The sequence below is a fragment of the Eretmochelys imbricata genome, chromosome 11 (assembly GCF_965152235.1).
Source record: "Eretmochelys imbricata isolate rEreImb1 chromosome 11, rEreImb1.hap1, whole genome shotgun sequence".
Classification (NCBI taxonomy): domain Eukaryota; kingdom Metazoa; phylum Chordata; order Testudines; family Cheloniidae; genus Eretmochelys; species Eretmochelys imbricata.
In genome coordinates this window covers 32,785,053-32,802,239 of record NC_135582.1, presented here as the reverse complement: position 1 = coordinate 32,802,239, position 17,187 = coordinate 32,785,053, and the positions used below count along the sequence as shown (strand labels likewise).

General features: G+C 40.5%; 1 protein-coding gene across 2 annotated transcripts in view; it reads left to right on the top strand.

Annotated features, from left to right (window-relative positions):
* BAZ2B (bromodomain adjacent to zinc finger domain 2B) overlaps positions 1–17,187 on the top strand; it is a 255,923-nt gene that overhangs the window by 126,926 nt on the left and 111,810 nt on the right. The window contains exons 4-6 of one of the 2 annotated variants that reach the window (XM_077829690.1): positions 4,282–4,470; positions 9,918–10,082; positions 11,588–11,781. In XM_077829690.1, coding sequence (XP_077685816.1) covers positions 4,282–4,470; positions 9,918–10,082; positions 11,588–11,781 — 548 coding nt within the window. The remainder of the gene's footprint in view (positions 1–4,281; positions 4,471–9,917; positions 10,083–11,587; positions 11,782–17,187) is intronic. The other variant, XM_077829691.1, reaches the window with a different exon arrangement.

Below are 17,187 nucleotides of genomic sequence, written 5' to 3'. Positions count from 1 at the left end.
AGGTGCTAAATATATATCCACAGAGGGGAGAATAATACAGTGACTGTGCCCTGCAGGAACTGATATCCCCGCTGGTTTCAGTAGCTGATTAGAACTAAATTACTTTCAGGAATCCTAAGGAGCCAAGATTGATAAGATACGTGTATCAGGCTCCCCTTACAAATAGAATTGCCATGCCATGCCATGCTTCCTATTGTTGATGAGCTGATGGAAAAGGCATGGAGGACACCACACCTCTCATCTTCCCTTTGCTGCAGTAGATGGAGAAAAAGTACGTCTTATCCAAAGACCGTGCCAGTGATGTCTTCCACCAGTACACTCCAATGTGAAAGACTGGTTGTTCAGGTGGTTGTGGTCAGCAGAAGGATCAGCAAAATTCTCAGCATTGTGCCCTGGATCACAGCTGTTGGTACTGTTTTTTGTGTGTGATGTCTCTTTCTGTTGTCTGAGAAATGCAGATGTACTGAAACTGCATGGCTAAAGATCAGGTTTGAAAGGTGGAAGAAGCCTCATACGTTGGCAGAGTTTATTTCTTGAGAGCAGACCCATGAGAAAGAATATGTTGCCCAAGAGTGTGGTGACTTTTTTTGAGTGTCAGATCTGGGGACCATTTAATTAAGTAGGTATAGTGGGTGGAGCTGCTGGCTGATGAATAAATCCCTGAAGGTACAGGTTTCAGACATAGACCTTCCCTTTGGAGGCCTGGAAAATGGTATGGGACATTCAGCAGTAACGTGTTGAACAGCCAGTTGTAAGTGGTTCTGCAGAAGGCAAAGGTGACTACAGACACCCTTCATTCTCTGTGATCACTTCTCTGAAGCCTCCTATTATACAGCAGGAAAATGAAACATTAGTGGCTGAAAGGTGTTAAGACTTGTTGCTGCCCTCCGCTCAGACCCAAACTGCACCTGTACTGTGGGGCATCAGAATAAATGTTTGAATTTATTAAAAATTTTATTGGTACAATTTTCATGTAGGGACAAAAGAACAAACTGGCTTAGTTGGAACACTCTTTGTAATAGATAAAGAGGAGACTGAAAGTTCTTCATGCACCAAAGAGGTCCATCAAGGGGATGCAATTACCATTCTGATACACAGCTAGGCTGTGGTGATGGGGGACTTGATCATTAGAAATAGCTAAATATGAAATGGTCATTTGAACGGTTTTGCAACATGTCTTCAGGATGCAAAGGTGCAGGATCTCATGACATATCCAGATAAAATTCTAGTGAGTGCTGAGCCTGTGATTATGCTGTATATTGGTACCAGTGCTGTAGTGGTGTCAGAAAGCGGTTCTGGAAGCTAAATTTAAATTATCAAGAAGAGTCTTAAGCATCTGTGGTCGTTTTTCTGAAATGTTTCCAGGTGCACTCGCAGTGTCCGTTAGACCAGTGGTCTCCAAAGTGGGGTGTGCGCACCCCAGGGGGTGCCCCAGAGGATCCCAGGGGGTGTGTGGCAGGAGGAGTGCCGTCGGATGGCACTCAACCTTTTTTTTTCTCCAGCGGCAGCTCTGCACGCCCGCGGCAGGTCTTCCCGTCTTCTTTCTTCAGCGGCACCATGTGGGTGCGCGATCCAAAAACTTTGGAGACCACTGAGTTAGACAATAGAAACTTCAGGGTCTCAAGGTGTGAATGAGAACATCATGTGAAGAAGAAGCATTTAATTACATTTGTTAAGCACTGTGGGTGAAAGGAGAGCCTAGGCAGAAGGAGTGGGCTCCATGTTAATTGCAGTGGAATCAAACGTCTGTCACAGAAAGCTGTGACAAGGTTGGTGAGAATTATTTAAACTAGGCACTAGGGGGAAATCAACAGGCACTAAGGAAAAACTCAAGTCAGACAACAGTATCTGCTGGGTATTTCATTAAAACAAATGAATCTCTGAATGGCTAACATAAATGCCTGAAAAATAACAAGGTGTCAGATAAAGGAGATAAATATGGGCAAAGGTCAAAAATGAAAAACTGTATACCCCATGTGTAGGTGAATAAGGAAGTGGTGATGTATATCATTTGCGTTGCAGTGGTACCTACATCACCCAGTCAGGGCCACATTGTGCTAGATGCTATATAAACAATTAAAAAAAGACGGTCCCTGCTCCAGAGAGCTCATAATCTAGAATTATGACAAGATAAAACCAATGAAAGAAAGAGATGAAATTGTGCAAGAATGAGTGTTTTAACAGCAAAAACTTTGAAGTAGGTGAACTACAAGACCTGGTAATGGAATAGGACTGTGGTGATTGTGATTATTTATATTACCATAATGCCTAGGAGCCCTAGTCAAGGACCTGGACCATTGTGCTAGGTGCTGTACAAACAGAGAAGGTCCCTGCACCAAAGAGTTTATAATCTAAGTAATAAACGATAAGAGATGGATGCACACAGTCCGGGGAGTGTAAGGAAATAATGACATAATATTGGTTCTGACTAAGACACATTTCTTAAATATGGTAGAATTACGAAAAAATTGAGGTACTAGAATTGCCAGCTATAACCTATGCAAAAATGATAAATTAGATTGTAGAAGTGGCAGGGCAGTACTGTCATTAGAAGAGTCAATAGAATCTGAGAGTTTCTTAGTGGAAGAAAGCACAGTATAATCTGTATAGATACAGAACCCAAATCATAAGAATACAAATATGCTAGTGGGTTTATTACCAGTCTCTAGATTAGGGCAAATGATATTGAGTACTTAATGTGGAGACTAGAGGTATTGAGTATTTAATGTGAGGGAGGCGGGAGGCAATTAAATCTAATAAAGCACTAATAATGAGTGACCTACCTTCCATATAAACTGCTCGTGTCTCAAAACAGAACAGTATTTAGAAAAGCAATTAATCAATACGTTTATCTGATCTTCTTGGACGAGGTGGTTCTGGAGTCCACAACAGAAGAGGTGGACATGATTTGTTTCAAAAGGTAACTGCAGTTGGACCACTAAGTGGGACCACAGTATAATTAAGTTCAACCACCACATGGGAAGGGTCATACCAACAATTAGTGCTTACATTTTAGAAAGCGGTATTTTGTTTTTAAAATGAAGCCAATAAAAAGATTAAAATCTTTACTCAGCATGGAGGCTAGCTAAGAAACTATATCACAGTCACAAAAGCATGCCTTTAAACAGTGTCTGCCTCAGAGGTAGTCCTTTCAAATATGACATTGAGGTGTCTGTCAGATGAGGAAGTCCCAAACAGCAGCTAGGAACCAGGACTGCATGATGGTATTCTATAAGAGTTCTGAAGGAATTTAGGAATGAAGTGGCTGAGCTGCTAATAAAAAATATACATTCTCTCATTAAAATTGACTGTTAACAGATGACTTGTGGATAACAATTTTACCTGTCTTTCATATATTTATAAAAGGTATTAGGGATGATTCTGGGAATTACAGACAGTGTGCCTTGTGTTACTACTTGATACATTGTCTGAACCAATAGCTAAATAGAGAGTTGAACATGATATGTTAGAGACATACTAACATACTTTCTGAAAAGGAAAAGTATTATTTTCCTTTCCAATCTACTAGAATTGTGTTGTGTGTTCCATCAGAATATTGGATGTAGGAGAACCAACTGGTGTACATGTAGTTGGACTCTGGTTTTTTTAACAGGATAATCAATAGTTGATACCCATTGATTGAAATGGAGATTACTCTAGGGAAAAGATTTCTGAAGCTAGTTTTCATACAGCTTGTTTTATGGCTCCAGAAAGACTTATAGAATCTTTTGAAAGTTTTGGGCTGTAGTAACAAATACACAAACTTTAAATACTCAAAACATGATTTAGATTTGTTCGTTTGTACAAGGCCTGATTTGCAGGTCCTCCTATTTGAAGTAAAATGGGAGTTTGCTTGAGTCAAGACTACAGAATACAGCCTTATATATATATATATATAAAGGATAGATATGGCAGTGTTGTTGGTTGTTGTCAGTTGTGGTCATGCAGGTCCCATGGTTTATCTCTGAACCTGCACCACTATCTAAAAGGAATAGAAAAACTTTCGACTGCTAAAATAATTACAGCGATAAATGCTATATCTTTTTACCATCTTTTATATGTCAGATTTTGTATTAGGATTGTTAATGTTTCCAGATAATATCTGTGTTTTATAGGAAGCAAATGGCAATAACAAAGGATACCACATGTAAAACTACACAACAGTTCTTTAAAAAATGTGAAAAGAGTTTTATAAACTTTCTATAAGCATGAGGGTTGGGCTTCACATGATTAGTATCTGTTTTTGATAGTAGAATTTCAAGTGTTGTTTTTTCCCCTCAGGACATTTATTCAGAACAGCTGGGGATCAACCGTGTAACCTGTCCACAGTGTCGAGTGCCTTCCCAATGGTCAGCCACCCAGTCTTTGGTCTACATACAGCCAGCTCAGGGCATTCAGAGTTTGGTGGCTTGGGAACACTTGGTACTCCCACAGCCTTAGCAGCACATCCCCATCTAGCACCTTTTCCAGGTAAACATCTGTTACAAAGAATATTCAACCTTCTGAAGAAGAAACAATGAACTGTCCTAATTCAAATAGACAGTGATTTATTTTACATCAACAAGCAAAGTAGAAGAGGTTCAACTTTCCTGTGTCAAAGACCTCAAGATCTAGGACTGGGCAAGGTCTAGGAGATTCCTGAGTGTAATTTACAATGTGAGGAAAGGAAAACATTGCAGATTGACTGAGATTCTCACTAATAGCCCCTCAAGAGTGGTTCTCTAAGAACCACTGTAGTGTGTAACTGAAGTAGTACATGTTCTTGCCAATAGTGAGGTTTAACCAGACAGACACTTGTTGGTTTTTTTCCATCTTAACATGTCTTTGTTTCTATTAGGTGGATGTATTTATCACAAACAATAAGATTGGAAGGTATTTATTTAATATGGAGAAAAGTTGGAAGGGTAATGGATCTATTCTCCCTTTTTTGGGGTAACTTTTTCAGTTGTTTCTGTCTGACACCTGTAATAGTGAAAGTTCTAACCAAGCTCAAGAGATAATGGTTGATTTTACTTGTCCTTTTGTCAGCTCAAGCTGTGATTGATTGATAAGAAACATGAATTTTTTCTTCACTTTGGGGTCAAGGACAGTGGGTAAAATTTCCAAAAGCACTTTAATGACTCAGGGTGCCCATGTCTCATTGAAAGTCAATGGGACTTCGGATCCTAAGTGCTTGTCACTTTTGTAAATGGGACTTGGAACCTGGGTTCTATAGCTAATTTTGAAAATTTTGCCCCAGGTGAATAGGTACCTACAAATTGTCAAGTTGTAGCAACTCAGTAGGGTCCCAAAGTATGGAACTACTATAGACACTGCTGTAGGGTAATGATGATTATTGCTGCTGTCCCTTAGATAACTGTTGTTACTGGTAATAAATTTTTATTCATGGTGGCATCTTGTAAAATCTGTACAATAAGCTCTAATAAGCCTTATCCTAAAGCAAATTGCAGAATTCTGCGGGAGATGGTTGTGCACCAGTAGCATCTGACTTCAAGCTTAGGGTGTCAGATATTCTGCTAGTATTTTCCCACATCCTAATTCTGCTAGTATTTAGAACTCTCTAAATCCCCTCTCTGAGGAAACAAAACCTCATGTCTTAATACACATTGAGCATCCTAGAGAAGTGTGAGTGTCAAAATTTGTCTCCTGATAAAGCGAAGTGTTTTCCTAACTCAGTCTTCTGTAGATTGCAACAGCATATTTTCTCATGAGAAAGGAATTCTCTTTTCTAGGGACTTAACACTGTGTAAAGACTGTATTTAAAAAAAAAAAAAAAAAAAGAATGTGGAAGAATTGAATTCTACCTGCAGAATTCCACTTGGCTTACTCATTCTCTCTTGATAAAAACTCTGAACAAACCTTATAGCTAGTTCTCTTGTAATCTTTTACTTTGTTTGCCAAAATGACCTAGTTATTTTTTAGAAATCATATCAATAAAACAGAAGTAGAACGTTGTCACTAGATAAAGGTCCACACCTAGGCAGAGGCAAGGCATTTAGAGAAATGCATGTTGAGGTGAAGTCTAGAAGGTTAAAATTATATTCAGAGCAGGAGACATTGATCCTGGGACAATATTGTCATTCAGTGATTTGTCTCTGTTATGGCTGAATGATTCATGCAGCTGTAACCATTTTATCTACTGGATGTTGGTGCAATAGAATGACAGTTACTTACTCGAAGCCTTATTCTGAGAGATGTTTAACATCCACATTTACCATAGATGTCAATCCTTTGTGTCTGAAGTAAAATAAACAATTTTCTTAATGAGAGTTTCATTTCCTCAGCATCTCTTAGGATCAGGCCCATAATTATTACTTATCTGCTTTTCAGTGATGGTCTTGGAAAAGAGACCTCTTGGGTGCTTCAGTTAACCTGGAAGCATCTTATCTATAAAGGTACAATTTTTTTATGACTAAGATTTGGATAGAGAGAGAATTTTTAGTTTTATGTTTTCTCAGACAATTTTGCTTTGCTGTCCTGCTAAAAGACTGTCTTGAGTTCATACATCCCATTTGTTATAATATCAGACAATATAGAAACTTTACATAACTATACATAGCTATATAACTGTACATAGCCATTCTGTGTCATTTGAGCCTTTGAAGGTGGCCCTTCGCACCAGGGACAAACAATTTTCTTGGTTGGTATTTGTGCGATTCTATCCTTTGTGTTTCCCTATCGCTGTTCTCTTTGTGTTCCCTTCTTAGCACATGGTAGTGCATTCTCTTTCTCAGGTGGTCTCCACATCTTGATACATCTCAAATATTCTTACCTTTTCCTGAGCAGTAATCACCACATTTTATTATGAATTCATTGCTCTTTGTTTTGTTTACATACTCCATACTGAGTGACACCATGGCAGGTTAAAAGCTCAGACTGTCTGTCACTGGCATTGTTCACAATCCAGTTTTCATAACCATTAATAGTGTCAGCCAGTGAATGTAAAACGTGACACTTACGTAATCTAACCTTCCGTTCCAAATGCTCTTCTTGAATAGTAATTCTAAATGACTGTTTAAAATAAAAGGCTAAATTCTACTCTCCCTTACGCTGGTGTAAATCAGGTGTAACTTTATTACCTTCACTAGAGAAATTGACATCCGTGTAAATAACAGCAGAATTTGCCTCCTGTTGGTACAATTTCCATCTTCAAACTGTATTGAAGTTGGTATCATCTCTTTAAAAATGAAGCATTCCTGTGGAGTGGAGCAATGGATTCTTCAAAAGCAGCAAAGAGTCCTGTGGCACCTTATAGACTAACAGATGTATTGGAGCATAAGCTTTCATGGGTCAATACCCACTTAGTCGGATGCATGTAGTGGAAATTTCCAGAGGCAGGTATAAATACGCAAGCAAGAATCAGGCTAGGGATAATGAGGTTAATTCAATCAGGGAGGATGAGGCCCTCTTCTAGCAGTTGAAGTGTGAACTCCAAGGGAGGAGAAACTGCTTTTGTAGTTGGCTAGCCATTCACAGTCTTTGTTTAATCCTGGATTCTTCAGGTTCTCAACTTGATCACACAGAACTTACTCAAAGCTGATGCATATGCCTGCTGCTTTTTTAAAGTGTATCTATATATATATTTTAAAGCATAATTGCACACAGAAACCCTTAAAGGAGCAATTTCCAAGAGGAGGACACTAATTCAGAAAATGACATGAATCAGATATAAAAGGCCTATTTGTCATCTAGTCTATCCTGTTACCTGTGCAGATTGTTCCCTACTGTGTATTTCTACTGCTCTGTCAGTCTATACTTTTAATCATATTGGTAATAGGGATTCCATTATTTCCCTTGGAAGCTTACTCTATAATCTTATGCTCCATTGGCCTGATCAGCAACGCTGAGAGAGGTTATTTGGGGGGTTCTTGGTGAGTAAAATAGCATAATATATTATAACAATTTCTTTCCTTAATGTTGATCAACCCAATCAAAAGAGCTGCTACCACCACTTAAAAAACAAAAACAAAAAAACAGTGTGGCAAGCCGTGAAGGAAACTGTAAGTTCCCTGTCTCTTTCAGAAGCTACAGTATTTTATGTAGCAGTACAGACTTGCTTAACTGCTTTGTTTTATTAAGTCCAAACTTGTTTTGTACCTATGTTATATTTGCATTTACAGATCTTATTTCTGTCACTCCTTTGTTACAAGTAGTGTAAGATCATGACTTCCCCCCACTTTTATTTAAGTGAAGCTTCTAAAAGGTCTTCCCTTGCCTAAACATGAACCAGTTGTTTTACCAGTTTTGGGGGTTGGTTTTTTATTTTATTTTATTTTATTTTTATTTTTCTAAGCAAAGGAGCTTGTTCTTTTAACAGTTTTATTCCTTTAGAAGTGATGTAAAAGTTTTTTTCTGGATTATGCTGTGTGTTTTGGTTTGTTGCTGAATAAATGTGTTAATTCTAACAAGTGTTTTTAAGTTGGCTCCACTGTAGTAACTTCAACAGTTATTACAAACTATAGCCCTGATACTGCAAAACCATTCTCTTGGGCTGATCTGTATGCCATCATGGATCCCCTACAAGTTCAGGCATCAACATTGTTGGGCAGTGAACGGTCCACAGGTTGTCTACCTCACTACTAATCTCTGCATCAGAGATGGCTGTGTGTCTGAGGTGCCATATGTACAGTCTATTTGCAGTAATGTTGTAGCCGTGTTCGTCCCAGGATATTAGAGAGCGGGTAATGTCTCTTATTGGACTAGCTTGAGCGTTGTGTAAGGTCAAAAGCTCCTCTCTTTCACCAACGGAAGTTGGTCCAATGAAAAGATATTACCTCACCCACCATGTCTCTGTTTTATGTACAATATTTAATATATAGTATTTTGGGCACTTTCCAGGTGAAAGATGCCATAAAAATTCGAAGATTCTCCTCTGTTAGTAACCAAAATAATTGAATTTTAAAGGGACCATGTCAAATGGTTGTATATTTGATCTGCCTGAAAAAAGGAGATTTCATGAATTAATCAAGACTAAAACTGATTTCCTGTTTTGTTAGAAACACAACAAACCATGTTACATTATCAGTTTATTTCAACGTGATATATCAGTTTATTCCAAAGTGAGATTCTCATCCCCTACTCAGACCTCTTTATGTTGTGTAGAAGTCCAGGAGTGGCATAAAGGAGCCCTGACAGCCCTTTCTGGTTGTGGGAGGATATCCCCCCCCACCCCCTTGTGCATGCTCTGTAAAAAACAACAAAAAGATTGCCTTTTAAGGACCTTTTTTTCCCCCCAAGTGTTGGTGTAGGGGGCAAACTGAGGCAGGGCTGGGGGCACAATGGTCATGTATGGGGCCGAGCTGTACAGGTTCCTGGCATCATTGTTTACCACAGGGAAGCCTCAGGCTGTCTCAACTTGGAGAGGTCCCCAGGGGTGCTCAAGTTACGATATAGAACCAAGAGTAGATCAAAATTGGGAGGGTTCAAACCTTACATAAAGGCACCATAGCATCTTGTCTCCCTGGCGTGGGAGTTCTGGGCTGTACCTCTTAAGAGACACAGCAGTGACTCACTTTCACTCTTCACGGGGTGGACAATAAGCATGCAAAAGTGACTGTGTGTCCTGATGGTGTTTTCGACCAATGTAATTTTGGTGTGGTCACCTCAGTATTGCAACTTATTTGTTTTTTTTTCACATGCTTGTTTTCAAAATGGGAATGAATAAAAATTGAGGGTGTAATTTTCAAAAGCTCTTAAATGACTTCAGAATGTAAATTCCAGAGAAAGTCAGTGACACTTGTCCTTCTAAGTCACTTAGGCACTTTTGATAAATCCTGTCCCCACTTTAAAATAGGCAGAATTTATTTTGTGGATCTGCTGTAAATTGCATACAGAAGCTTCATTAGATGAAGATTAAAAAAAATAAATTGAGTGGGATAACTAATGTTTGGGTTTTTTCCTTTTTCTTCTTCTTTGAGGTTCAGAATGGTGGCGAACAGATGTGCACACTCGTACAGGGGCTGCTTTTTTTCCACCTCTTCTGGGAATTCCACCACTATTTGCTCCTCCTGCCCAGAATCATGATTCCAGTTCATTCCATTCAAGAAATACAGGGAAAAATAGTCGAGGTGGTTTAGAAAAAGGTAACAGCTGAAGTTGTAACATGAATAAAACAAGCCTGAGCCCTATACCATCTGTTTCTGGTAGTGTGCATGAGTTTTACTTTGAATTCATCATCATCATCCTTGCCATATCTAAACAATTTAGTATGAGTTTATTTTGGCAGTGGGGCATCAGGTATCTAAGTATGGGCTTTCAGTCACTGAATACCACTTCTAGGACATATATTTTTGATTTCTTGTTTTTCTATTATTTTATCTAGATCACTGCATACCGAGTATGCATAGCAGATTTGTTTTTAAAGGAGTAGGTTGATATATAAGTCTATATTTGGTCACCTGTAGCGAATATTGTTCCATTACGTCGTCAAAGTTGGGGGCTGGCTGTGGGGGACTGTACCCACCTCCAGGGCAGCAGCATGCAGGGAAAGGCGGGGAAGAGCCATGGGATATCATAATTTTACAGATGTTCTTGTTTTTCACCTCGCTTCCCCAGGAGATTTGGCTGGTGGTAGTGATAGAGGGCCACTCCCCCTGCACACACCTGCACCCTGTGTGTCATTAAGCCCAGGCATTTGGGTCAGGTGCCGAGTTCAGGACTTGTGCCTTAGTTGTGCAAGCCTCTAAATGCTGGCTCTTTAAAACAGATGGAGGTGCAGCAGTGAACATGACCTTCAGATTTCTTACTGCAATCTTTCCAAATTCTCACCAATAAAACCTTTATCCAGTGCAATCACATATCCTCTCTCTATATAGTATAAATTATAATTTATATTGTTTAACTGAGATCTTGGTGGATGGGCAGTAGTCAGGAAGTTTTTAGCATCCTCTTTCATGCTCCCAAGTCCACGTGCTCAAGATTCCAGAACCCCAGAATGGGAAATTGTGTGTGTGTCAAGGATTACCTCTTGAAAAACGTAGTTTTTGAAACTAATATGCAAAACTAAAACTTGTCTGATTTCAAATGAAATTCTTTCAAGTTTCTCACTTTTTCTTCATTGATATCTCTCCACTCCCCAACAGGCCTTGTACAATAACAAGCTGTGGATGCAGCTTCCTACACACACTTCTCTCTTTATCTTTAAGATATGAAGGGATTCCTCCTAGCAGAGGCTTAGCACAGTGTATGTTTTTAAGCTCTTTATTTTGAACAGAGTAAATTATATCTTTACTGACTAATGTCTAAGTGTATTGTTGAAAACAGACAATTCTTGATTTCTGACAGTAAACTACAAATTATTCAAGCTTGTCTTTTATGTCTCCTTATTGGTATTGTCATGTTTTCCTCAAAAACAACAACAAACAACAACCCCCTCTTCCAAATTACTCCTTTTCTTGGGGTAGCAGTGTTTTATAGGACAGTATATTTTAGAATTTAAATATGTCTTTGAATATTTAAATATGTCTTTATCTGTACCTCTTGCTACAGGTACCCCTAATATAGGCTAATATGACCATAACTCACCACAGAAGTGACTTCTTTATGTCTACGATTCTGTAAACCACAGTTTTTAATTTTTTTTTCTAAGGTATGAATGGATCAGTAAATGGGAACAGTACAACATCAGTATCTGGGGTCAACACATCCATATTGCTTACTACCACTGCAAGTTCTGCAGGACAAGCAAAGGCTATAACCTCAGGAGGGGGAGGTCGCAAATGTAACCAGGAACAAAACAAAAACAAGCTTTTGGATACCAGAGCTGACAAAATCAAAGATAAGGTAAATAACTTAAAAAAGCTGATGATTCATGGCTAAAGATGTAAGATTATAGTATTGGCCTTTAAAACTCCATGGTCTGCAATGAAGATTATATTATAAAGTGTTTTATTCCCCTTTGCCAATGTCTTAGGATTTCCTTTTTCACTAATGCAGGATCTCTCACCTGGCACCAGTTGATTAATGCTGGTTTTTAGTTAATGGGCATAGAGCTTTATGTGTACGTTCTGCCAACCTGAGTAGATCAGTCATACTTGGTCATACATGGGAAGATAACATTGAATTTCATAGCAAAAAGAACGTTCCGGCACTTCAAGAAAAGATTCATATATCTTCCCATGTGGGAGTTCCTATCTATGAGGGAATGGAAGTACTATTAGTGGCCTCGATTCAGCAAAGTACTTAAGCATATGCCTAACTTTAAGCACAAGTAGTTGCACTGAAGTAGGCTTACTCACATGCTTAGTTAGACATGTGTTTAAGTACTTCGCTTCACTGAGTCCCAAGTTACTTATGTCCAAGCAATAGAAAACTGGAGGCTAGAACTCGGTCTCCTTTTGGTTGGAAAGGAAGGCACTTGGACAGTACCGGCTGCCAATAACTAGATTAAATGTCAAAGGTCAGAAGTGCATTAATTCTGATACTTTTTGTGAGTCACTTGATACCATAGCCTTCTTGCCTCTTCCCGTTACAATGGTCTATACCAAGGGTGGACAAACTAGGGTCTGTGGGCTGGATCCGACCCCTCAGGGCTTTGGATCTGGCCCGCGGGATTACCACTCCTGTGGTGCCGCGGGCCCTGCATTGCTCCAGGAAACGGCTGGCACCACGTCCCTGCAGCCGCTGCGGGAGGGGCAGCAGAGGGCTCTGCACACTGCTCTTGTGTTGTGCTCAGCCCTCTGCCTCCCCTCCCCCAGAGGCCGAAGGGACGTGTTGCTGGCCAGGAGCATGGGGCGCCGCTGCCACCCTGGAGCCGCTCCAGGTAAGCGGTGCCAGGCCAGAGCCCGCACCTCAAACTCCTCCTGCGCCCCGGACCCAACTTCCTGCCCTGAGCCCCCCTGCCTCCACCTCAACCCCCTCCTGCACCCCAACCCCCTGTCCTGAGCCCCCTGTCGCACCCCTCCTGCACCGCAGCCCCCTGCCACACCTCGCACCCCTTCTGCACCCCAACACCCTGCCCTGAGCCCCCTGCTGCACCCTGCATCCCTCCTGCACCCCAACCCCCTGTCCTGAGCCCCTGTTGCACTGTGCACCCCCTCCTGCACCCCAGCCCCCTGCCCTGAGCCCCCTCCTGCACCCCAGCCCCCTGCCCTGAGCCGTCTGCCGCACCTTGCAGCCCTTCTGCACCCCAGCCCCCTTCCCTGAGCCCCCTCGTAAACACTGCACCCCTGCTCTGCCCCAACCCCTTGCCCTGAGCCCCTCCCTGCACCCCGCACTCCCTCCCACACCCCAATCCCCTGTCCCAGCCCTGTATTCATGGCCCTGCATGCAGTTTCCCCACCCAGATGTGGCCCTCGGGCCAAAAAGTTTGCCCACCCCGGTCTATATGCTCCAAATGCTCTAAGTGAAATGAATTAAATGTGAACTTTAGTCAGAATTTTTGAAGTAGATTTGATGTTTATATCCAGCAACTACCTTAAAATACTCACACTTAGTCCTGAAAATCTTAATTAGAGTTTTCTCGATATGGGCTTTTATTAGATCGTTGCTGTTCCACACTACATTTTCAAACACTATATTTTTTAATTTTATTTTTTTGTGTGGCTTGGGACATGCAAAACATTTAAAAATCTAAGATTTTTAGGTGTTTTAAGATGCAGGCTTGGATAACTTCCTTACTCTCTTTTACCTTGATGCCAAGCTTATCTGGGGAGTCTTTTCACAAAATCCATCCCACCAAAAGTATAAAACACATTTTACCTCAGAATACTGTTTAAACATGCACCCTCTAACAACCTTCAAATGCATTGGAATGTTCTGCTATACATGTTGGAATCTTATTATGCTTTTTAGATACTCCAGACTTGTTTATTAAATTTAGAAATGGAGCAGTTGAAGAATAATTTTGTATCACTTCATAAGATTTGCATGCAAATGTGGCCACGTTTCTGCCTCATACACAAGTAAGGAATTTCCCAGGACACAGTATCTTTAATAATACCTCTCTTTATGTATCCCAGGTGTTTGCTTGCTTTTTACTGCCATTAAGCATAGTGCCAAAGGTATTGGAATTTTATCTGTCATTACCTCCAAATTTCTCTTCTTGCAGAGTAGTTTGTGGCATAACCATGAAACAGTAGAAATCATTCAAATTTCATCTTTTGGACCTAAGCCTCAGTCTCCAAACTGAGCTGGATAAGCCAATTATCGGCCTTTGATTTTAGTCTGTAGAAATCATTCTGATTTTCACAGTCCCTCCTCCCCTCTTCTTTGTGTTGTCTGTTTCCTTTAACTACCAGGTCTGAATCATCGGTAGATTTTGTCCTGTGACTGCTCTTAGGTGCCACCTTCCACCTCTATTGTTTCAATTCACCAAGTATCACTTGGTTTTAAAACCAAGACAGTTCTTTATCTATTCCGATAGTTTGCCATGTATACTACTTACAAAATTTGACTGTTTTCACTATTGCATCCAAAGCTGGGTAAATTACAGAATGTCCAGAGCTTTTGTCTGTCAAAATGTTTCTGTTGTCATTTCCCTCATAATGTAACCCTAGATTTGTTGGTTCTCATATCTTTTTGTAAATGATACTGACTTTCTTTAAATCAGAACTTTCTAATTCTGTCCCAGTTAGTGTTCTTCATCCTGAACCCTTCTCCACAGATCCAGGCTTGGATCAGAAGCACCATGGACCTGATAGCCCTTCATCAATAGAAGATTTCAATTGGGTTTCAACCCACTGGTGTCAAGACATACAGAAAGCTATAAACAAGAACTCAGCAATCCCCTCTTCTGTTACATTTTTTCCCTCCCCTGTTTCTGTACCTGGAGCAATTGTTACATTTGTCAGGTTTCAGAGTAACAGCCGTGTTAGTCTGTATTCCCAAAAAGAAAAGGAGTACTTTTGTGTCACTTACCGGTTTGTGTTTGTCATTTTAAATAGAAATTCAAAGGTTGAGGAGTTGAACTGAAGTTAAAAATGTGGGAAGGGATTAGGGTGGTATTTTGAGTGATCTGTTGGGCACATGGAAGATCGCTGGAGGAAAACAAATGGGCAAAAGTAAAGACTGCACTGAAAGGTCTGATGCTAAAGAGTACTTCACTATTTTTGATGTCTGTGCCTTGTCTGAAGATAAAAGGAGTGTGAAGATGGTCATTTTTTCCTAGTTCAGTAGTAAAGTGGAATCAAGAAGTAGTCCTGAGATATTTTGAGAGGCATAGGCTGATATTTTCAAAGATGTCCATGGAATTTGGACACTTAAATACTTGCCAGTTGCCTTAGATAACTAAATAACTATGCCTCTATATCTGTAAAAAAAACAAGGAGTATTTGTGTTACCTTAGAGACTAACAAATTTATTTGGACATAAGCTTTTGTGGGCTAAAACCCACTTCATCGGATGCATGCAGTGGAAAATACAGTAGGAAGAGATATATACACAGAGAACATGAAAAAATGGGTGTTGCCGTACCAACTGTAACGAGACTAATCAATTAAGGTGACTTGTTATCAGCAGGAGAAAATAAACTTTTGTAGTGATAATCAGGATGGCCCATTTCAAACAGTTGACAAGAAGGTGTGAGTAACAGTAGCGGGAAAATTAGCATGGAGAAATAGTTTTCACTTTGTGTAATGAGCCATCCACTCCCAGTCTTTATTCAGGCATAATTTAATGGTGTCCAGTTTGCAAATTAATTCCAATTCTGCAGTTTCTCATTGGAGTCTGTTTTTGAAGGTTTTTTTGTTGGAGAATTGCGACTTTTAGGTCTGAAATTGAGTGACCAGGGAGGTTGAAGCGTTCTCCGACTGGTTTTTGAATGTTATAATTCTTGACGTCTGATTTGTGTCCATTTATTCTTTTACGTAGAGACTGTCCAGTTTGACCAATGTACATGACAATGTACATGACAGAGGGGCATTGCTGGCACACGATGGCATATGTCACATTGGCAGATGTGCAGGTGAATGAACCTCTGATAGTGTGGCTGATGTGATTAGGCCCTATGATGGTGTCCCCTGAATAGATATGTGGGCACAGTTGGCAATGGTCTTTGTTGCAAGGATAGGTTCCTGGGTTAGTAGTTCTGTTGTGTGGTGTGTGGTTGCTGGTGAGTATTTGCTTCAGGTTGGGGGGCTGTCCGTAGGCAAGGACTGGCCTGTCTCCCAAGATTTGTGAGAGTGATGGGTCGTCCTTCAGGATAGGTTGTAGATCCTTGATGATGCGTTGGAGAGGTTTTAGTTGGAGGCTGAAGGTGACGGCCAGTGGCGTTCTGTTATTTTGTTTGTTGGGCCTGTCCTTTAGTAGGTGACTTCTGGGTACTCTTCTGGCTCTGTTAATCTGTTTCTTCACTTCAGCAGGTAGGTATTGTAGTTGTAAGAATGCTTGATAGAGATCTTGTAGGTGTTCCTCTCTGTCTGAGAGGTTGGAGCAAATGTGGTTGTATCGTAGAGCTTGGTTGTAGACAGTGGATCGTGTGGTGTGGTCTGGATGAAAGCTGGAGGCATGTAGGTAAGTATAGCAGTCAGTAGGTTTCCGGTATAGGGTGGTGTTTATGTGACCATCACTTATTAGCACCATAGTGTCCAGGAAGTGGATCTCTTGTGTGGACTGGTCCAGGCTGAGGTTGATGGTGGGATGGAAATTGTTGAACTCATGGTAGAATTCCTCAAGGGCTTCTTTTCCATAGGTCCAGATGATGATGATGTCATCAATGTAGCACAAGTAGAGTAGGGGCATTAGAGGACGAGAGCTGAGGAAGCGTTGTTTTAAGTCAGCCATAAAAATGTTGGCATACTGTGGGGCCATGCGGGTACCCATAGCAGTACTGCTGATTTGAAGGTATACATTGTCCCCAAATGTGCAAGAGTTATGGGTGAGGACCAAGTCACAAAGTTCAGCCACCAGGTTTGCCGTGACATTATCGGGGATACTGTTCCTGATGGGTATCACAGTAGAGGTAAATATCATCATTGTGTGGTAAACACCCATTTTAAATACTGTCCTATATATCTGATCTCAGGAAGTTCTGCTCATTTTACTGCTTGCAAATCATAGTGTTCTGTTTTATTTTAAGACCTTAACCTTCATGAAGACACATCCTACTTCTGTGCCTAGTATTTGAAAGGAAGATAAAGACATTTAAATATGATATAAAGAGGATCAATCACTAAACATCTAGGACCAGATTCTGACCTTGAATAAACAGAAGCAGCTCCACTGAAACCAGCTGCACAGGATATAAGTACC